This window comes from Mixophyes fleayi, chromosome 7 (genome assembly GCF_038048845.1).
Source record: "Mixophyes fleayi isolate aMixFle1 chromosome 7, aMixFle1.hap1, whole genome shotgun sequence".
Classification (NCBI taxonomy): domain Eukaryota; kingdom Metazoa; phylum Chordata; class Amphibia; order Anura; family Limnodynastidae; genus Mixophyes; species Mixophyes fleayi.
Window position 1 is genome coordinate 125,392,390 of NC_134408.1, and position 23,586 is coordinate 125,415,975.

Below are 23,586 nucleotides of genomic sequence, written 5' to 3' on the forward strand. Positions count from 1 at the left end.
GGAAAAACTATTACCGGTATTACGGTAATAGTAAGCCGGATTTCAGCTCGCAGCTCCCTGAGCCGCGAGCTGAAGTCCAGCGAGAAAAGTACCGTAATACCGGTATTTACGAGCACTATTACCGTAATGACGACAATAGTGCGCTGGGCGCATTACTTTTGGCTGGAACGCCAACAATTGAATATGCCCCATAGAGCGTAGGATAACAGTACAGGGTAACAATACATGGAGTACAGGGTTGTATGAAAACAGTGCAGTAAAAAAAACAAAAAAAACGGCAATAAGTATAGACAAAGAGCCATAGGTATATACCAAAAAGGAGAGAAGAAAGCAGGTGACTGAGGGGCACTCAGAACAATGGATGAGTATTGAATATTTAAAATTAAATTTTATTGATATACCTTAAAAATATTAATAATAATTCATCCTAATAATTTGGGTTTAGGATGAATTATTATTAATATTTTTAAGGTATATCAATAAAATTTAATTTTAAATATTCAATACTCATCCATTGTTCTGAGTGCCCCTCAGTCACCTGCTTTCTTCTCTCCTTTTTGGTATATACTGTGTTTCCGGTGTATGGGTGCACCGTTCAGAATGTTCTTTGTTATATCATGAACATCCTGGTTAATAGGCTATACTAAGAGCTTATTAACAGACTTTGTTATGAGATTCACCTAGTGCGGATACCTTTTCTTTTCTACTGACTAAAGAGCCATAGGTATAAGTCGAATTACCAACGAAGCAGAGAAAGGTGCACAGGGTGTAAAGTGAGTTTCAGTGTACAGATAGTGGGAAGAGAAAGAGGGAGGAGGGAGTGAGCTAGGGGTTCAGCCTTTGCCCAGTAGGGAGGGCATCACATACAGGATCTGGGCAGAGATGAAGAAGCGGAGGCATGGGAGGAGAGGAGATTTGGAGATAGGTGGAGTCAAGTGATGAATGAAGATGAGGTGGAGAGTCGAAGGCAAAGGTCACCAAGAGGAAAAGGACACCAGGAAAAAGGGCCCTGTTCAAGGGAGCTTACAATCTAAGGGTGAGGCGAGACTGACAGGTGACACAGAGTAGCAAGGTGGGGATTTAAATTCTAAAGAGAATCTGAAATACTCTCAGACTGATATTTTAGATGGCTAGGAGACCTTGCGTTACCAATTTGCAAAACAAACACATAATGTGTGTTCTGAAGTGGAGAAAAGCAGTTCTGAACTGCTGCTGGCCAAGGGCTACGGGAGGCGATCACAGGCCGGAAGGATAGGTTGTGTGCGGGACAAGTGAAACTGCCCACTGTCGGCACAAAGTACTGTAAGTGCTTCCAGACACAAAGCTGCTCCTTGGGAAGGGTTATCCAGGAAGTTAGTCAGACAGTTGTCTTTGCTATAAGATAGGAGGAGGAGGACTCCATAATAAATAGTTCTCTTTGAGCGGCGCCTTAGAAACACAAAGATAACTACTAGAAAGGTGTTTTGTTTGGGTGTTCTAGTAAAATCGCATCTTGTCTGCGCTGTTACATATATACAGCAAGATGATTTCTGGTTCCTCAGTCGTGGAGCGCAGGAACGGTGGTTACAGCAGTATGCACGCAAGGTTTATTTTACTATCTAATACTTACATTTGAAGATTGCTACCTTCCCCATTTTTCTGCCTAATTACCTCCCTTACAAAGTACTGATATCGCTACACTTAAAAACAATTTATTGACAGAAAGGCAGCAATGAGTGACGGCTGAGCACGAGAAGGGAGCTGCCTGAAGTGTTATTTTGTCTAAAATGCACTTTTTTTTCCCATAATGATTACAGATAAATATCTTTTATGCACACACTAAACATTTTTGAATGTCATCTTTTGGTAAAAATCATTTTCTCAAACACTTGGCAGGAAAGCGAGAGGTAAAATATTGTGGGCTTTCAATCATGACCTCGTCAGCAGTAGAGGAGGATTCATATGTAACAAATAAAACAGACGATTCTCACTTACCAGTAACATTCCAAATGACAACAACATTTTATCTAAAATGTGTATCTAAAACCCCCATCTAGACATACTTCAGGTATACATGCAGTCTGCTCAGAAACACAAAGCCTGTTTCTGGGATGAAATCTGCTGTATTTAGGGCTCATACACCAGTGTGTCGCTAGTTTAGACAAAACCTTTTATATTGTTCTCCTTTTACCAGAGCATTGATTAACCCATCTAAAAGCTTCCCTGCACCATATACAGTGTTAAGTACTTAATGAGATCCTGAACGCTGCAGCCAACGTCGAAATTGAGCAAAGGTTCGTCAGAAAGTGTAAGTAACAGGTCCATTCCGTGCCGTTATTTTTGGACTGTTAGGATCAAAGTACGTGTCAAAAGGCTTTAAAAACGCTATACAACCCCTGTGTGGATGAAGTCTTACAGCAAATTTATTTTAATGATAACCACCGCTTGAGTTATCAACAATTCATTTATTTGTGACGACAAACAATGGTGCTGTATAATGACATATCTTACCAACAAGAGAATCTGACTCTACATATTAAAGGATACATAAAATAAAACGTATCCAGGAGACGTACTTGATTGCAATACCATAGTGAGGACTATCCACCCGTTTCCATATAACGCAGTGCAGCCATATATTTTGACAACTGAAATTTTGTACAGTGTATCCGAGTAATTCACTAGGAACCAGTGACGTCACAGAGGCACTTCATGATCAGTATTCATGAGGTGCTGGGTCCTAGAGAATTAATTGGCTGCATTGTCCTGAATGGGTGACAGCCGTTCTATAAAGTGTTCCTTTCCTCAACACGCAGGGGAGGCAGCCATCTTGTTGGAGACCACAGGGGAGGCAGCCATCTTGTTGGAGACCGCAGCCTGACAGTCTAATGAACTAGTGCCTCAGTCATGTCACTGCTTCCTAGTCAAATGTTTAAAGCTGCATGTAAACAGCTGCCTTGTGCACTACGTAGGTGATGAGAAGAACCCAGTCCACAACTCACAACTGCTTCCTCTTCCCCGGAGAAAGTATCTTATGTGTCCCAATGCTTTATGCAAACGCTGAATGCTGAATGTAGCATACGCGTGAAGTCAGGGAGGAGGACACCCAGGAACAAGGAGAAGTCCGTCTCGGCAGCAGACATTACCATAGAGCGTGCAGAGATATTTCATGCTCCTTCCTTGGCAGAGAGATTATAGGGGAACTTCATCAGGACACTACGTAAAATGTCCTTTAGCTGAAACATGACCAGTCCTCTCTAATAGCAGAGTCCTCGTTATCCTGAAACTTGTAGCTTGGAAATATAGTTAAGGAGCTGAGATATGAGACATGAGGGTAGAAAGTGGTAACACAAGGGGCTTCTCAAATGTACATCATCAGCATATAAGGACGGATAGGCAGTGGGGGAAGGTAGCAATACTAATAAATCGGGTAAGCACAACACACGACATGTGTAAGGCATTAACCCCTTCAGTGCTATGGATGAATGGGACTGGTGGGAATACCCATCACTACAGAAAGTGTTTAAAAAAAATCCTAAGGGGGCGGGGGTTGTCATGCCCATATATCCTCCATCCTGGCTTCAATGACCTCAGAGGTACCCTCATGTGATGCAGTAGGTGGTCTAGTTTTCAAAATGGTCAGCCTTGTTGGGCTACTCATATTGTTCCTACACATTTTATGTATCTCATTCAAGACTGTGTAAACTAGCAAACAAAAAACGTAAAAAATGTCAAGTGCAGATTTAATTATGAAAACCTATGTGCAGAATCCTGGAAAGGTGAACTGATGCCACAGCAAGAACCACAAAGGATTTCTTGGTGGTGTTTAGAGAAAAAAATAAAAATAAACGCAATTTCAATTCAAACATACTTTTTTTTGGCTATTTTGCCTAGATTTATTTTTGTAGTGACAGGAGGTACAAGTAAACCAATGGTATTTCCTAATAATTCAGTGTCTTCTGAAAGACAATCCCAAGATATAATTTGTGTGGGTACCGACAAACAAATGACTGATACTGATGCTGGAATGCCACCAGCCCACAGAGTAATAATATAGGTTCAGCAGCAGAGGGGTTAAAATAACTAAGACATGATAAGAGGAGAGGACCTAGTGACAAAAACATGATATAAAGATATGTTCTACAAAAAGACAGGCACAGATAAGTAGATGGTGACAAGAGGGAACATAAACTCTTAAACAGTGTTGTACAAAAAAATATATTGCATAAATGTGATTCCAGACCCCCCTTTAGCACAACCATTAGCAGCATTACACGGACCAGCTGAGCTGGCCAGGGCTGAGAATTCCTCTCTTTATTGATTTACCATAAACACATCTGTATCTACCTTTGTTGTCCACAGTTTCACTGTCCAATCGAAGGAGGAAGTGATGAACAGGTGGGACACGTCCACGGCTCCCACAGCAGAGTGGCAGTGGATTCCTGTAATTGGTCCTTGGTGGCCTTCAAACATTTCACTTATACCAGCTTTACTACAAGAGTGATACAACACACACACAATGTTAGACCGATGCTAAAAAAAACAAAGAATCAGATTGTCTGGATTTTTATTACATAACAAATAAAGTACATTTGTGGACAGAGATTAGTTCTCCTTATACCCAGTGTTGATATGGCTACATTTGTTAGATACACTCTGCTTGAGATTTTATCTATCTACTAACACTGCAGAAATGTGCAAATCAGCACTAAAACCACAGCCACCAATCAAACATTAGCTTTTATCTACCAAGTGCAAGTTAGACAAAGCAAACATGCGATTCGTTGCTATGGTTTTGCACTTTTCAGCAATGTTCGTAAATAACCCTTAAAATCTGCACTTTCAAAAGTGTGTATCGTCCAGAAGGTGAGCTCATATGTGTAGATGCGTGACGACCTTCGCCCTAAAATAGTTCTGTATATTTAATATAATCACTGTAGACCACACTGGAGACAACACATCCCAAAGTAGCGGAGGAGAAGGTTCTCCATGGAATCTCTGGACTGTGCCTGAAGTGAAGAGTAATCTTCCTGCAAGCTCACAGAATGCTACCTCTACTACTCCATAGTGTTGTGCGCTTAAAGTGCACAAGAACACAACGTGCAATTACTGAGAAACTATTGTCATCACCAGAACATAGGAACGGCTGCTAGAAACTCTGATGGGTTCTCCAATATATTTATGTTTAGTTCCCAACATTTACCGGGGTACAAGGGTAAGAAAACAAAAATGCAGGAAAAATAAAGACAGACAAACATATTATAGGAGCAGTTCATACAGGAGACTTATGATATTTAAATAAAAAAAAATAAAAAAAGTATTTTTGTCTGACCTAAACGAGGGGATTTCCATTAAATATTTAAAGATCTTGCCAGTGTGTCTCACTAAGTGCCATTAGAAAGGCTTCATCCTTGTCAGCTCTCTGGATTACACAAAGAAAGGACGGACGTTGTTATTCTACCTTCCATGGCGACATGCTGTGTACACAGATCCTTCCTCACTTCCCACCACAAAGTTGTTGACATCTCCCACTGGGAAGGACATGCAGGTGACAGCTACGGCCTTGGACTGCTTGTGAACTAGCTCCATGCTGTCCTGGAAAGTAGTAGGGAAGAAATGTATTCAGAGGTCTCCTATTATTTACACCAGGGGTGTCCAACCTTTTAGCTTCCCTGGGCCACATTGGAAGACGACGAGTTGGTTTGGGCCGCACATAAAATACACTAACACTAACGATAGCTGATCATCCAAAAAAACATAGAAAACAGTTAACATATTAAACTTACTTGGAAATTAAGTTAGTAAGAGTTAGGAAACCTGTTGCAGAATCATGATTAAAGCAGGAGTCCCATTACCAGCTGCAATTTAACTTACCTGCATCTGCCCCTTAGTGGGGTTCGGGGAATTAAATGGCAAAAACTTTTTTTTTTCCTCTCATTCTGCACCCATGAATCATTTTTTTTATTGACCAGTTTGAAATGGTCACCGATAGAGGTAGCATCAGGAGGACTAATAGAAATCTACAGAGATTTAAAGATAGGTTTTCGGGAAAAATGGCTCATGGAGCAGCCTCCGATGAGGGTAACAGTGGGTGATATTTTCACCCTACTCAGCACTGCACATTTAAAATGGTTTAAAATATTAAAAATACAATCATCTCTTAGTATTTATATTAGATACATACAGAGAACACAGCTAGTTCATAATTGCATGGTGCAGAAAGTCCAAATTCAGAGTAAGTACAATAAGATACTGGAAAATCTTTCACTGCTGCTGATAGTTCGCGCGGGTGACTCCTCTGTGCTGCACTACGCAATGGATGTCGGGTGTGATGACGTCACCCCCGACATTCACTGCGAGCGCCACACGGAGGAGGAGACCAGGGAGGGAGCCGGAGCGCCAGCTGACGTGACCGCAAGGTAAGTATTTTCTTTTTTTCTTTTTGCAGGATACTTTTTTCATTAACAGCGCTGCCCCCTTGCCACAACCGCTGGGCCACATTTACAGGCGGACTGGGCCACGGGTTGGACAACCCTGATTTACACCGTGCACTGGCTGAAGGTTTCTCAAGGCTTACAAAGCATAATTTAAAATCATAATGCAAATTATTTGTTTTAAAAGTCTTCAACACACTAGTAGATCATCATCATCACCATTTATTTATATAACGCCACTAATTCCGCAGCACTGTACAGAGAACTCCCTGCCACATTGGAGCTTACAGTCTAAATTCCCGAACATACACAGTCAGACAGACAGAGACAGACTAGGGTCCATTTGATAGCAGCCAATTAACCTACTAGTAAGTTTTTGGAATGTGGGAGGAAACCGGAGCACCCGGAGGAAACCCACGCGAACACGGGGAGAACATACAAACTCCACACAGATAAGGCCATGTTCGGGAATTGAACTCATGACCCCAGTGCTGTGAGACAGGAGTGCTAACCACTTAGACACTATGCTGCCCTAGATTTGTATATACATAAAATGGAACAAGACACTCGAAAAATATAGTAGAGGGAGATGTCGGCGCAGCTCTGTTTCCTTCTGATACATTTCAGAAGTTGCTTGCCAGTGGCTGTCATATTTATCTGAAAGGCTGACTAAGTAATAAACATTTTTCTAGCAGCAATGTACAGCGGATTTCTTTGTACTAACTTTCCCTATTTACACATCTCACTAAAAAACAAAGAACAGAGTATCCCTTTCACAGATCTCAGTATACAGAGCAGTGTACCACACACACACAGATCATCATAGAAGCCACCAGCCAGTACAAGATGATGGTAGAATACATGTAAGTAGATATAAAAAAGCGATTTCTAATAAAGAGTGTTGAAAGAAAGTAATATTGGGGAGTTTGTTTCACTTTAAAAGATTACTAACCTTAAAATGCATATTGCCCTATATGAAAGAGCAACTAAAATAATATATATCTAACAGTTTCAGGAGATAAAAACAATATTTGACAAGAAGGCTTTGGTTATGGGGGAAGTGTGTTGCCCCTCTGCACATCAGACTTCCTGCCAGTAAGTGCAGTGAAGGTCATTGCTGAAGGACACATCAAGAAACTTTGCTGAGCCTAATATACATTTTGATCATTGAAGAGCCTACTGCAGTACCAATAACCTGCATTGTAGTAGAGGCATAAATAACCAGAACTTATATTAGGAATACAGTATTAAGTAAAAGGTAGAAAGGTGCAAATCTCCTTCAGGTTAGTGTTACACGGGTGCTGTGTGTGTCAGAGCCTTTTACATCAGTGAATTGTGGGGTTCAGTTGGAATTAAAGTGACTTAGGCAAACAATGGACTAAAATTGACCTAAAGGATAACTCCAGTTACTTAATTCCACTGTAAGTCATTCTATAAACATTAACAAAGCCTGACAGTATGTTTAAGACATGCAAATAAATAAGGGAGCCAATGAAACTAAATGGGCCCGTTTTATTTTAGTAATTTATAAAATTAACACACAGTTTAAGAAACCTACATAAAAAAACAAACATATTTTTAAATGAAAATAATATTGTTTTTCCCCCTGCAGGAAAATGACTTAATGAATCTAAATCACTTTTTCAATGTAACTCATTTATAAAAGTTACTATTCACACTCTAAAACCCCCCCAAAAAACACACTATAAAAATTAAATATTTAAATGTCTTTTTTGTGTGTGTATTAATATTATTTTTTAGATTGAACATGACGTCCTTAAACACATTTCACGCAACAATAAAATAAGAATAACTTAGAGAAAATCCCTTGATTGTTATACAATTACATTATTAGTCCTAAAAACTTCCTATAGTTTCTCTGGGTCAGTCTGAGTTCTTGTCACATAAAAGCACTTATGCTGGAGAAACGCTGCATGCATTCTGCTGGGCAAATGTTCTTGTGTGACAGGAAAACTACTGTATAGGAAGTGTTAGTAAAATCACTTATCTGAAACCAACTTGGTTACACACAACGCAGACTGCGGAGCCGATCACATACCTGTGGCTGAGACAGCATATCCAGGCTCCAGGAACAGATCTTACCGTCCGTCGATATGCTGATTAAATTGTGGGCATTCTGTGTACCAACCACGTTAACGCAGTACACAGGGTGCTAGAAGAGAAAATAGTGTACAGTATAGGATACAGGATGATCAATACAAGTTTCCATCAATGACTAACTGAATACAAAATCTTTGCAGTAGACATCGAGTATTTTTTTTTAATAAACACAATTCTATTTAAATAAGATGGTGTAACTGCTTTATAGAAATCACACTTTCAAAGTGCTATATAAATATAGTAATAATCACATTGTTGTCTAAGCACTGTACTGTCAATCAGACAAAAATATGTAATTGTAATAAGCATGTTCACTACTGGTTAATAATATATACATTTAAAACCATGTATATGTACATAAAAATATGCCAGAATGAAATCAAATATTTCTGCATAATTAAATATATACCATTACTTGGCACACATATTCAGGCATTGCTTTTCCAAACAGAATGCAGTTCATATGGAACGTTTCAAAAGGGTCATTTAACCCTATGATCATAACAAGGGGTAATCATACAGTCACTCAGGGCACCGCAGAGTGAGTGATTGACAAAGCATTGGACTGAGTGACCAAGGATCATCATAGGAACCAAAGCACCTTCTTTTTTTAACGCTCAGCTGGAGTTGCATTCTGTTACAGGGCAGCTGGCTGGAACACAGCTCAAGTAAAGGGGCAATAGGAGGTTAATACCACTTTGCGGGCACAACACAGGACAGACACGGACTACCTTGAATCTCTCTGAAATAGGGTAAGAAAGGAGAAACAGTTTGGACACCTAAAGCTTCACAGATCTGAATGATTGGCTTACAGTCTTCTAGGTAATGAAAATGCTTTCAATAGATTATTGTATTCAGAGACGGAAATTACTTTTCTAATGCAAATTGAAGGGATAAGATGGGCTTTGAAAGTTAATGTTTTTTAACCATATCAACAGCTTTTAAATCAATGAGCTTGTTTTGAAGTGAAAAAATAAATACTCCATCATGATCTACTTTTTTACAAGGCTGCAGTGGAAACTCAGAGTAATGTTGAAAATAATTGCAATTAAAACATTGGTATTTTGGGGTGTGGCCTGAGAGCCAAGCAGTACGGCTGCCTGTTAGAAGGGTTCTGTCCAATACCCACCAACACACCATAGCTATAATCATCCACGTCACCCATCAAATCAAACCCAGACTTGGAAAGTGCACATGAGATGCGCCAATCAAAAGAAAAAGGGTGCGCATGAGATTGGTGACATTTCCATGTTCTGCTCCACAACACAAAGACCGTTCCCTGCTCTGAGTTGGCCACCATCAGGCTCCAACAGAGGAACCCAACAATGTTCTCCTATTCTCCTCTGCTCTGCCCTTTCTAGAGCCTCTGGCTGTACATATACGTCTATGCCCAGACATCAGAGAACGTCGTCCATGCAGCTCTTTGCTCCAGATGTTCAGTAGAAAGTCAGGCCTTTGTCTTGTACTAATACTAGTAAAGTAAGCTCTTAATCTATACACCCATTATAGCACATTGAGGACAGCCACGCTTTCCCCAACTCTGAAGACTACTTACAGATGATGGATCTAATGTTATCCAAAACACCTGAATCTAAAGACTGGGCCAAAACTCAGTCTGAAACTCCCTGCCAACATCACTAACTGTAGGGGTACACTGTCAACATTTATAGCCTACTTACCGGTGACAGGTACACCAAAAGCGTTCTCATCTACCAGCACGGGACAATGATTTACACCACAGAACTTACTGTGGCAGACTGGGTGGTGATTTGGAAATCTGCTTTTAGGAGTTCAATGTAAATAATTTAATAAAAGATGTCCATCAAGTTTATCTGTTTGTCATTATCAAACCATGTCACATCTTCACTAAATATTCCTAATTTCTTCAAATCATTGCCGGTTCCGTAGGTGTGGTGCAGTGGGTACATTATATATTGGTCTCCCCCAGCTGCGGCTTCCTATTTGCAGGAGGTAGTCAAGATGGAATTGTTATCAGTACAGATTCTGAAATGCTCCTCATGTCTTGTTCCCAAATATAATACCCTGCACTCCATTAGGTAGTTTCTTAGCCAACTATCACTGGCTTCCAAAGATGGTGATCTGTATTTCATCAAATGTTCTTCTATCTCTCTTTTCTTTTTACTCATCCTTTTTTTGTCTGACTGGGACGTCCCTTTAATGGTCTTGTCTCGTGTATGTTTTTGGACTAACTCTACGATGAAAGCTATATTGCTGTTTACATGCAACTACTTTTCTGAGTATTCTCAAGATCATGCAGGTACTTTTCAAAGACATTTTCTTGATGTATGTCTGTATTTTATTAATGCCTAAACATATACAAGTAAATATATAAAAAGAAATACTGATATTAGGTTTAGCTGTGAAATATAACTAGGACACATCCATTTTGAAGTTTATTCTGTCCGTCAATCTTATGAAGCAGAGAAATTAAGACTAATGGACTCCCCCGAGGATCCCTCTTACCGTGTGAGCAGCTGCGGAGAGCGGAGTTCTCTGGACGGGTGTCCTCTTGTTACTTCTATTATCCCATAAGACGATTTGGCCTGAATACGTTCCACCAACAACAAGGTTGGGATGAAATTTTGCAAAAGCAGCCGACATAACAGCGGACTAAAACGCATAAACAAAGTGTATTAATAAAACATCTTCAGAGATATATGTGTATCACAACAACATTACAATGTCTACAATAAAGGAAAACTAAAGCGGAGTTCATCCAACTGCTCCACCTGAGTACCAGTATCGCACATGTGGGGGAGTCCCAGGGGTCCGAGCCGAGCTTCTGGAAACGTTGTGGAGCACAATGGGCGACGGTCACCTCCTGACCGCATTAATTACATCCAATCACATCATCATCGGACATCATGCTCACGTTGGAGCCTACTAGTGGCTTTAACATCACTACGGTTAGTACAAAGCTTGTACTACGAGCCACAATGTGTGTGTGTGTGTGTGTGTGTGTGTGAGAGATGTGGCCCATTGTGCAAGCTTTGTACTTACCGTATTAAATATATATATTAATTTATTTAAATATACCTAGTAAGTAAAACATAAGCAATGTGCCTGAACACTCACATAGATGTAAAGAGACTTTCTGTGTATACTCATACACGTAAAAGAACATTAAGTATAACAGAAGTAAACCTCTGTATAACACACATCCTCTATACACACTGAAACACTGGACGCAGCATCTTCTAATTCTGGGGTGTTTAAAGTGTATGAAGGAAGTTTTTTATGATCAATTGTTTCTATTACAAGCATTATAGCTGCGTCCAACACTGATAAAAACATAAGTAGTAAAAAGCTGGGCTGGAATAAAAGAGGGCAGCATCCGAGTGTGCAAGGGCAGCAGGAGCCACTATCCAAAAAAGACAATATTAGCCCCCCTCACCCCTTTGCTCTGAACACAAACTAAGGGGACTATCATGGTAAATGCGCCCTTATAGAATATTTGGGTTAAACAAAAAAAAAAAAAAAAAAAAGGGGTAAATAAATAAAAATAAAAAAAATCAGCAATCGAGATCCCGGTAAAATTAACTTATCTTAATTTACTTCCTTAAAAAGAAACAGCTGCATGAAATATTTGCCGTTGCATAAACCAATAAAAGGTGCGATTTCAGGAATAATGGCACAGGCTAATAACTAGACAGACAGGAATTAAGGACAATAAGAGAAGCAGTTAAAAACCACCCGAAATACAGTTTAAAACACAGAAATGTTTAAGGGTTTTCTCATATCGGTTTCAGTAAAATTAACATTTGTCAGTCATCTCGACTGTGCCCTGACAGTAATCTGACAGCTACGGATTACACGCTACATTTAATCCATCACAATAAACTCAGCAAATTTTGACATCTACAAAATAGAAGTCGTTCACTTGTTGGCAAACACATTTAAGCTAGTCTCGTTACTTAAAATTTATATCACATTCGGAGCATGTGTTCCCACTTAAACAAGTCTGTTTCCATCTCCTAGGGCCACGTTCTTCTCATTTAATGGCCCAAAACGCATTGTCTGGCATGTGAAAGTAGCTAGAATCTCTTTCTTTGGGACCGGGGGGGGGGGGGGGGAGGGGGGATGCACTAATATAAATCAGAGGGGATGTAGCTTGCAGGTTTCTGGCATGTTCAGACCATATGAATGATGTCAGCAGGTCTAAAAGTAAAATATTTTAAAAAAAAATTCTAGAACTGATGAAGAGCTCGATCAGCATATGTTTGCAAACGCATGTGGTTTAAATAGGAGCAATGAAATCATTGTGCTCCCTAGTATTCAGGGCACAGAGAGGCATGTATCCAGAGGATTAGCATAAAACGTCTGGTTCCATACCTGGCAGTGAAACACATACTCCGGGGTTGTCTTCTTGTATTTCATGTTCCACACCAGAGCCACGCCATCTGGTTCGTGCGGGGCGTCCTCGTTGTTGTTGTAGGACGCAACAAGCAACTCTGGGTACTGTCGGAGGAAAGAGATGTAATGACATGTAAATGACCAATATGAGGTATTACACTTAGCGCTAACGCATGCTGACCTTCAGTACTGGGACATAACTATATAAGACGATTGATAAAGCCGTATAAATCATATCCGTCACCTACACATTGAAGATGCAGCCGGGGTGTGGGGTGAAGCAGTACACTAAGCCGAGCAACTCGCTAGCAGTTAAATAAACTAAGGTTTGACGAACAAAATGCCTCGTGTATCAGTGATGTCATTCACTGACAATGGGACGTCTGACCTTGTTTTCCTCTCACAGTTACTTGAAGTATTAAAGTAAACCTGTCACAATTACCATGTTTATTTGTGAATACCTAAAAAGTATTTAGGATGATATGGCCAACATAAAGATTATTATATTCTCTTTAACGTTACTCATTCACCCGTCTTTCTTACATGTTGCTACTTCCTAAAACAAGAGGCACTGTGCAGAGAAGGCGGAAACTTATTAAGCCAACAACTATAGTAAATAATAATAAATTAAGAACATCAAATTTGATCTTTTATTTGTTTCATGATTACCGTGCACCTGTAGTTCTGTATTGCCTTCACATGTAAAGCATTGCACTGCTGTTTGTTCCTCTTTGATGTTATCAATAAATTTATTAAAATACAAAACTTAAATGAAATAAAGCCCTTTGCAGTCTGCCATAAAGGCTTGGCAGTTGTGCTAAGATTTTAACCCCATAAACATAGCAGGCTGCTCATTGGCTAATTAATATATTAATCCAAGTCATGCTTCCCTGCTGGTTGTAGGAAGACGTGTTAAGTTGACACCTCATTCCAGACCCTACGCAAAGTAATTGTTCATATTGTTGTGTATATTTTTAAAGCTTCTGTGTATTTACACACATATATTCATGCAGAGACAAACACACCTACAGGTCCCAGTCACTGTATACGTTGTAAACGGAACGGAAACAAAATACACAACTTTATGTATTAGAAGATCTATCCAATCAGATAAATCATTGTGCAATGTGTGATATGACAGATATACTGTGCCTCTGGCCAGTTACAGTACATCATACTGCGGTTACATGTACTATCAGAGTATGACAAGCACACCTCCACCCTGGCTGGATTCAGATGATTACAAATTGAGATAATCCAGGGCTGTTGACAGTTTACTTTTTAGGGGATCTCCTTTCACTGCATCAGTACGACTCGCTTAGCAATCACAATACTCAACAATGGGCTTTAAAACAGACAACTAACAATGCTGCACTGCCGTCGTCCTGATATGTATTATTATTATAGAAAACTCTCTGTACTGTGATGTATAAACATTTACCAAGCAGTGTGAACCCAAACTGCAGTACTGTAATAGATTTCCTTGCCTGGAAAAAAAAAAGAAGCTTGACCTTAACATTGACCCTGAAAATAGCTCTACAGATTTCACATTCACTTGAAAGTACCTAATGTCAGCTGGAGCTGTAGGTGACAGGAGTGAGCGGATATAGACTTACAACCAGCAGAGAAAATACATCACAGGTCAAACAAATCACATATAGATATACGCACATATATTGGTAATCAACAGATAAATACACAAGCAGCTGTATACATGTATATATTATATGATTTATATAGATATGTATATATTACATTACATATACTAAACAGGTTTTGGGCAGAGAGTTCCCTATTGGTGAACACTATCGGTGTGACTCGCTGTCCAGTAGTGGCGCCACTGCATCACTACCACGCCAAGATTCCTAAGCACAGTAAATAGGTTTTGGGAAACATCTTCAAGGGCTGCTATAGCTCAGAATGGGAAAAACCTGCTACCTCCCACCATCTCCAAGATCATAGCAAAATCCAGCTCACATTTGACATGGAGACGTATTAATGGCAAAATCATAGTCTTTAATAAGATTGGCGTTTTAAAACCCACAGGAAAAACAGAAATCTGCAATGTAAAAAAAAACAAAAACCCTGATCTTTGATATATAATGACCTTTGTTTTTCCATTTTCTTTCCTACATTCTGAAGCAGGGAATTGCAACAAGGAACAGGGACCGCCGTTTCCCTGACACATGACAATGCTTTTGTTGTTCTATTATTAGAGGACAACAGCGATTCCCATTCAATGTCACTACATGTTTTTTCTAGGTGAATGTTGAAATGACTGTGTGCCATATATTACAAAGTACATTAGGGCATACATTGCAGTGTTTTAGCATGATAACGTCCTAATCACAAATCTAACAGCTCATTCATCGTACCTGAGAAGACCAGTCTAGGCAGCTGACAACACGATGCTTTGACCAACGTTCATCAAAAAATTGTCTATTTAGAGACAATTTCGCACCTGCTTGTATTTCCCTGTAAAAAATAATATAAATTGAAAAATAATGTACCTGGATTAAAATAAATAAAATTAATGGGAAAAAATGGGAAGATATTAAAGATATTTTATGTCCAATAATTACCCCTCTTTTTCTTCCAAATCTCTGCCACTATAGTCAAAGAAAATGTTGATCTGCTCAGACAGGGCGCGCTCCACAATTCGTGTGCTGTGGTCAAAGAAACTCACAAACTCCTCCGAGTGGATAATCTGTTGTTTCTCCTCTTCTGTCAGTTCATGAGGTGGGGCTGAAAGGTCAACATGGACATATAACTAAGGTTATTCCAAGAGCTAATCGCAGCACAGTTAACTATTTAGCAGGCGATGAGTGGCCTAAGATAAGAGAAAAATACAAAGCGCACAGCACAGTGGTTAGCAATGCAGCCTCATAGCATTGGGGCCTTTGGCAAACTGGTTCCTGATACTGGCCCTGATGTATGTGTTTGGTTGTCTGAGGAAGGGAAATCAGGGTGTAAGCTACACTGGGGCAGGGACGGATATGCATGAATAAAACTGTCCGATGGTACAGCTCAGTGGAGTTTATTTGTGCAATAAAAATAAAGGATGATGATGGGAAGATGCAGCCAATTTCATACAATGAAACCTTGGTGTTTATGCATAAAAAGTGCCTCTGACCTCCTACATAACATTCCGTGTCCCCACCACAATAATGGAAGCAACTACCTTCACTGTTCTCTTCTTTGTTTGCAGGCTGGTCCTCTTCAGGTACAGCCGCAGGCTTCGCAGTAACTGTTTCCTCTTCATCTTCATCACCTGGAAACAAATAAAATGAAAGTTTTCTTTTACTGTTCTCCTGTTTTGTTAACATGTAACCAGTAGCTGATAAACTCCCCTCTCCGGCCAGACTTGTCCTGACTACTCCTCACCTCCGGTACATCACCTCCCTCGTACACAGTCCTTATGTTCATATAGAAGCGGAGGAATCGCAAAAGGTTCTTTAAAAGGTCTTTGGTGGAACAATTATGCAGCATATTTTTATATAAAATGCTGATTCAGATGGCAAACAAAAGAATACAGAAATACAAATACAGTATGTGTAGTCTATAAATCTGTCGCCGATTGTGGAGGTAAATATACTGGACCAACAGATGTAAAATGAGCAGACACAAGTGTTAGATGTGGTATTACAGAGCACAAAGGACCACTATCCTGGTCATTGCTCCACATATAGACTATCCCCCAGATGCATCCTCTTCCCATTAGATTGCAGGTTCCCACAAATAGGGCCCTGTTCACCTTTTGTTTTGGTTGCTACTTGCACCTAATGTTTGTGCATCTCTTATTAATTGCACGGCACTTGACACTTTACAAATTAGATTAGAATAATTATATGGATATGCTGCATTCTGCACACATTTTTCATTCACAGGAAACAAGTGAAGTCACTGCTAGACATTAACAAAAAAGGGCAAAGCCCATATATAGCGGAGCAACAGAGTAAACCTGGAATAGCTGCAGATAAGTAAATCTGCTCAGCGTGCTCCCTGTCCAGTCTAGTTACTGGAAGAGGAGGAGTCACACACAGCGATCACCGGTGCGGTCACTGCGAGTGGGAACAACGGGCTCTGATCTGAGCAGCGCAATAGTTACAGACTTACATCTGTGGAATCTCTTTCTGAGGTCTGTCAGTGCGAGAACCAATATATGGCCTCTATTTCCTAATAACTAATGTAGTAAAAGTAAAATACGATGAGCAAGCTTGTTTTACATCCATGCTTTATGAACGTGTTCCACATTATGGGTGTACTTGTCCTTTAATGCTCTTGAGCAGCCCAGGTAAGACCAACGCTAACGCTAACAGGTGGGATGGTTACAGACAGACCTCCATGGAATCATCTTAAAGCATTTTCAGGTTTGCTGCACCAACATTAAACATGGCACAGTCATGTGTATATAATGGTCAGCAAAACCAGCTTATATAACTAATAACTAGTACAAATAAAATAGTGGAGCTCAATGCTCTCTAGAAGCAGTCTGAACGTTACCCACTAATGCTATACTTGCTTGACGCATCGCATTAGCTGTAAAATGGACATCTGTGATATTACAGCAGTACTGACCACTGGTCTATGTCTAACTTACTGGAAAATCAGTAACAGAAACAGGACAGAATGTGGCTCAATAGTTTGACAGCCGCTCCAAATACTTTTACAAATGCAAGCTGAGAAAAACAGAGAGAAAGACTCTTCACGGTCACATGACGGAAGCCCCCGTCATCAGTTCTATTGTATATTTTGTTGGGGACACAAACCAATAAGGTAACGGTCTAGTAAATGTAGGGAGACAGAGGATCTGTATATCTGTAATCCGCTTTATAAACATCCCAACCACGATTAACAGCCACCTTGTGTTGTTTACACCAGATGGAAAAATATATATATATATATATATATATATATATATATATATATATATATATATATATATATAAGCGCCTAGTGGCGTGTGTTAGTCTGTGTGTGTGGAAAAAACAAACAAACCAAGCTGCAGCGTCACCTGCTGGGTGGAGTTATACACTGACCTACTAAATTCTTAGTGTATGTGGGGAACAAACTCAGAAAGGGCTGAAATTTTTATACCAAGATGTTTTTAATTTAATTTAATTTGTTAAAATTGTTTTTAAAGATTTTAAAAAAATATATATATATTTCTTGAAGGAGAAGTGACAGTGGGGAGTGGTTGGTGGTTGCCGGGGGTGACAGTGGGGAGTGGTTGGTGGTTGCCGGGGGTGACAGTGGGGAGTGGTTGGTGGTTGCCGGGGGTGACAGTGGGGAGTGGTTGGTGGTTGCCGGGGGTGACAGTGGGGAGTGGTTGGTGGTTGCCGGGGGTGACAGTGGGGAGTGGTTGGTGGTTGCCGGGGGTGACAGTGGGGAGTGGTTGGTGGTTGCCGGGGGTGACAGTGGGGAGTGGTTGGTGGTTGCCGGGGGTGACAGTGGGGAGTGGTTGGTGGTTGCCGGGGGTGACAGTGGGGAGTGGTTGGTGGTTGCCGGGGGTGACAGTGGGGAGTGGGGAGTGGTTGCCGGGGGTGACAGTGGGGAGTGGTTGCCGGGGGTGACAGTGGGGAGTGGTTGCCGGGGGTGACAGTGGGGAGTGGTTGCCGGGGGTGACAGTGGGGAGTGGTTGCCGGGGGTGACAGTGGGGAGTGGTTGCCGGGGGTGACAGTGGGGAGTGGTTGGTGGTTGCCGGGGGTGACAGAGGGGAGTGGTTGGTGGTTGCCGGGGGTGACAGAGGGGAGTGGTTGGTGGTTGCCGGGGGTGAGAGAGCGAGAGGAGTGTGATACTCAGGACCGCTGAGGGAGATACCTGTGTCTGGATAGACATCTGGATAGATGTGGCGATAAAGATGAAGGATGAGGTGATGGAGAAGAATGATGAGGTGGTGACATGTGGACCAAACCACGTTAAAAAAGGGTGCGTGCGTCGGGAAGTAACGCTCTTCCCCTGAGGAGGCCTGGGCTAGGCCCAAATGCATGACAAGAACCTTTTTAAACACCTTAAGTAGCTTGATTTGACTAGAATGCATGAGTATCATGCACGGGTTAACGTGTGTGTGTGTGTATGTATATATATATATATATATATATATATATATATATATATATATATATATATATATATATATATATATATATATATATATATATATATGTATATATATATTACATACACACACACCTATCTATTAAACGCTTGTTTTAAAGAGGTGACACATGTAAGATGCACAACCACTGCAATGTGGTATACGTGAATACACAATATCACTGCCAAGCATCCTTGCAACTACCATGTAAATATATTCAGCAGACTGAACTATTACATGGGAAAAGTAAAGATGTTTTCCTGCCAGTTCTAATCAGTGAAAACAGCTGCACAAATGTTGCGGCAATCACAAGACAATGGAGCTACTCAAGAAGTTTTAAATAAGAATGAAGGGCTCGGCGAGGAGACGAGCAGGCATAGGAGGGCCTTCTAATAAGTGTAGCGAATACTTGATCAAAGAAATGATCTCAGCGTTTCTGCACATATGGCATGAATATGAGACGTACAGGGGATGATGATCGGTAAACATGCTGAAATATTCACAAACAGGGCCGAGCATCTCGTACGGATCAACAAATAAAAGCTCAATTGTGGCTTTGGCGCCGAATCATCTGCACATTTTCCCATGTCTGACTTTTCAATTTATGTTTTAATAAGCAGAGATTTGCATCATATTTAACAGCTGAGAGTTCCATGCACAGTAATATTGACATTTATCATTTATTTATATAGCATCCACCACATTACGTATCACTGTACAGAGAATGTTTTTGGGACTTTCATTCCAGATATGTAGACATAGCACCAGCCTAACGTAAAAACCTATAACTTACACACAACGGAGGCAGCTGTTCTGTGGCTAGAACCAATATTCAACCTATTGACCCACTAGGATCCAAAATGCTGGTGATTTTAATCCCTTTAAAGTGTAGCTTTTAATTGCACAGAGTGAAAGCAGACATTTTGTGGACTGAACCAATCATAAGGCTGGATACAAATGCACTAAGAACTAGCGATCTGACTGGCGCAGGTTTTTTCTATAATTATTTTTGAAGAGTCCTTGCTCTAGAAAAGCAGCTCAAGATGACCCCAGGATACGGCAGCCTCCGTTACACATGTACACATAACAACCGGTTGTTTCAGATTGATGATAGATTCTGTCACTGTGCTTTAACTTCCAGGACGCTCATGCAACTACCTTTTAGATCTATTAATAATGTCTTTTTGGTTTGCTGTACACGAATACTTGTTGCCTTTTGGTTTCCTTCTAGAGGGCGGAGAAGTGAAACCAGAAGGAAAACCTCAAGCTCTTTATTTGATCCCGATGTTCCGTCCGCAACAGCAAAGAATTCCAGAGCTTTCATCTGCGCAGAGAGGCCCAGGGAAGATTCCCCTCCATTATAATGATTATCTTACAAATTCTAATCAGTCCCATTTAGCTGAATGACAATCAGCAGCTTATTAAGTTCCAGGTTTTGTCAAATATCCATTTACAATAAATTACTGTTCTCTACTGTTTTGGAGGGGGCATTATAATTGGAAGAATAATCAATTCTTTGTTTTTTGTTTTTTTTACCCCGTCCAGTTGTGTATAATCTACTATATCCTAAATCTATGTATCAATGGACTAATTCAGAGACTCGCTGGTGTACACAGTGCATATTTTCTATACGTCCATTCACTATTTAGTTATAAACCACACAGCAACCTAAGCTATACAGGCAACATTAAAGTGTGAATAATTCCAACAAAAGAATCATTTATTGACTACACCAGTTCATGTATTAACATTTCTGAAGAAACAGAGAAAAGGGGACCCTGAGGTTTCCCCATTTGTGAGATATTTGCTAAAAAGGACCAAAACTAATGAAGTCCTCCTTTAAACAGATAGGGGTCCAATTTGAGGAAAAAAACTGAATATTATGTTGTATATGACTAAGTTATGAAAGCTAATCCCACAACAGTGTGGTATCATCCCCGTAGTAAGGCAACGAATGGATAGGCTGAGGATTCTAAAATACAATGCAAGGTAGAGGTGAACCTCCTAAATAAGTGTTTTGTCATCATTACTAGTGAAATACAGGCTCTCCATGTGTACCTGTGTATTTTAAAGCTATAACTCAGTCTTTACACGCTCTTACTGCCAGTATATAGCAGGCAGACAGGTTCCTGTCACTTTCCACACTCGCAGTAACCTGTAGCAAACCTTCTATATCATGGACTCTACTAATCAGAATACTATGCACAAAACGTGAGGGGTGTGTGTGTGTGTATGTGTGTGTATGTGTGTGTGTGTGTGTGTGTGTGTGTGTGTGTGTGTGTGTGTGTGTGTGTGTATGTATGTATGTATATGTATGTATATGTATATGTATGTATGTATATGTATGTATGTATATGTATGTATGTATATGTATGTATGTATATGTATGTATGTATGTATGTATGTATGTATGTATGTATGTATGTATGTATGTATGTATGTATGTGTGTGTGTATATTAACTGAAAGAAGAAAAAACAAAACAACGGTTCACAAAACTCTTTCAAAGACAAAACACAGATGCCAGTGAAATTGCCATTTATAGTCTAGACCACATTAGGCATGCTGGGCCTGATTCATTAAGTAAAATTAAGTAAATAAATTGAGTAAGTAGTCTCCTGGACAAAACCATGTTTACAATGCAAGGGGTGCAAATTAGTTTTCTATTTTGATCTAAAAAGACTGTCAGTTTATGTAGCAAATACTTGATAGCTTATTTGTACACTGAAATTTAAAGTTGATATTTGTGTGCTACATGAATGAACAGACAGTATTTAACTTACGTGCAAAATAGAAAACTAGTTTGCACCCCTTACATTGTAACATGGTTTTGTCCAGGAGACTACTTACTAAATTTAATTACTTAACTTTCCTTAATGAATCAGGCCCGCTAACAGCAACCGGGGACTGGAAATTGCTTTAACTCTGGAAACGGAGCAATTTAAGCAAGAGATATCACCAAGTGCTATTGGATCTATCGGCCATGCAGGGCTCTTGTAGACAAGAAATGACAAATCAATATTAGAAAAACAAACAAGAACAAATCCAAAATCAAAGCCATTCACCTTTTATCTTTAGTAGTACTGAGAAAATGACACTACAATATACAACAAAAACATTTTATTCTTTATAATGTCCCATGTGGCGTTCACTTGCATTCAAGGCCATCAACAAAATCGCACCTGAATACATCTCCTCACTTGTCTCAAAATATCTCCCAACTCGACACCTCCGCTCTGCACAAGAACTGCGTCTCTCATCCACACTCATTACCTGCTCCCATTCCCGGGTAGACTTTTATTCGGGCTGCACCCACTCTGTGGAATGCCCTTCCTAGCACAATAAGACTTTCCTCTTGTCTTCAAACGTTCTCTGAAAACCCACCTCTTCAGGCAAGATTATAATACTCCTCAACCACCCCATATAACCTCCGTGGGTTATCTTACTACCACCCTTTACACAGCTCACACAAGACAACAACCCCGTGACCAGCACTGCTGTGTGATCTGATCATATAGCGCACTAAACACTTTACCTGTGTATTCTGGTTGGACCAATATGCAATATGTAGCACTTGCCCTCATGCATCAGACTCCCATTGTCCCATAGATTGTAAGCTTGTGAGCAGGGCCTTCTTACCTCTCTGTCTGTATTACCCAGTATTGTTTTATTACTGTGTTTGTTCCCAATTGTAAAGCGCTACGGAATATGCTGTTGCTATATAAATAAATGCTGACAACGCAATAAAGGAGGGACTACTCCCAATCTATCTCAGTTACTGCCAGGGATCTCCTAAGCTATGTTGGGCTGACTGGTAGAGTGTGTCTGGTACGGCTTTGTTCCACACTATAAGAATATCATTCTTATCGCATTGTGACTGATCATGACACCGTATATTTTAAAAGCACTTTATGCCAAACCGCTTGTTTACAGGTTTCAGTGTTCTCAAAGTATGTGCAAAGTCAAGAATGACTAATGATTATTAAAGACTGATCTACTGAAATCTAAGGTACAAAGAAAAATCTGAAAAGTAATATAAAAACATAAAATTACAAGTAACATAAGCCGCTAAAGATCTGCTCCGTCCATTGTACAGTATAGTGTCCCTTTATTCCACAACAAGGAGAAATTTCACGATAAACCATGTAACAAAGCTGCAATGACATTTATTGGGCTGCTTAATGGATGCCACTAGAAAATACATGTACTTCTTATGTACAGTCAAACAAAACAATACCTGCTGCATAGTTGTGTGCAACACAATGACAATGACATTATTATTGGTGAATAAAGAGCATCTTCCAAAGTGGGGCTTGTGATCATCGGCTTAATGGGCCTTGGGCCTGGCATAAAGAGGCTTTCATTAGCTTTCAGATTGCTGCCGGAGACAAATTCCTACAAAACATAATAGTCTCAACTGCATTTGATTCTCCTGTCATCCTGGATGCCAGTCCCATTTGCCACACAGTATCATGTTTGACAATGAGAATTTCAAACCAAAATGTATTTTCCTAATTTCCATGAATAATGTAGAAGTCTAGTGCAGCCTGTAGAGAGCTGCTGCTTGGCAAAGTGGCGCGTG

General features: G+C 40.1%; 1 protein-coding gene across 7 annotated transcripts in view; it reads right to left on the reverse strand.

The window, feature by feature from the left end:
- Positions 1-23,586, reverse strand: part of DYNC1I2 (dynein cytoplasmic 1 intermediate chain 2) — a 64,531-nt gene that overhangs the window by 2,836 nt on the left and 38,109 nt on the right. For all 7 annotated transcript variants that reach the window (XM_075180646.1, XM_075180644.1, XM_075180648.1 and 4 more), the window contains 8 exons: positions 16,090-16,179; positions 15,491-15,653; positions 15,284-15,383; positions 12,888-13,013; positions 11,019-11,165; positions 8,473-8,586; positions 5,441-5,574; positions 4,327-4,471 (listed from right to left, as the gene is read on the reverse strand). In XM_075180646.1, coding sequence (XP_075036747.1) covers positions 4,327-4,471; positions 5,441-5,574; positions 8,473-8,586; positions 11,019-11,165; positions 12,888-13,013; positions 15,284-15,383; positions 15,491-15,653; positions 16,090-16,179 — 1,019 coding nt within the window. The remainder of the gene's footprint in view (positions 1-4,326; positions 4,472-5,440; positions 5,575-8,472; positions 8,587-11,018; positions 11,166-12,887; positions 13,014-15,283; positions 15,384-15,490; positions 15,654-16,089; positions 16,180-23,586) is intronic.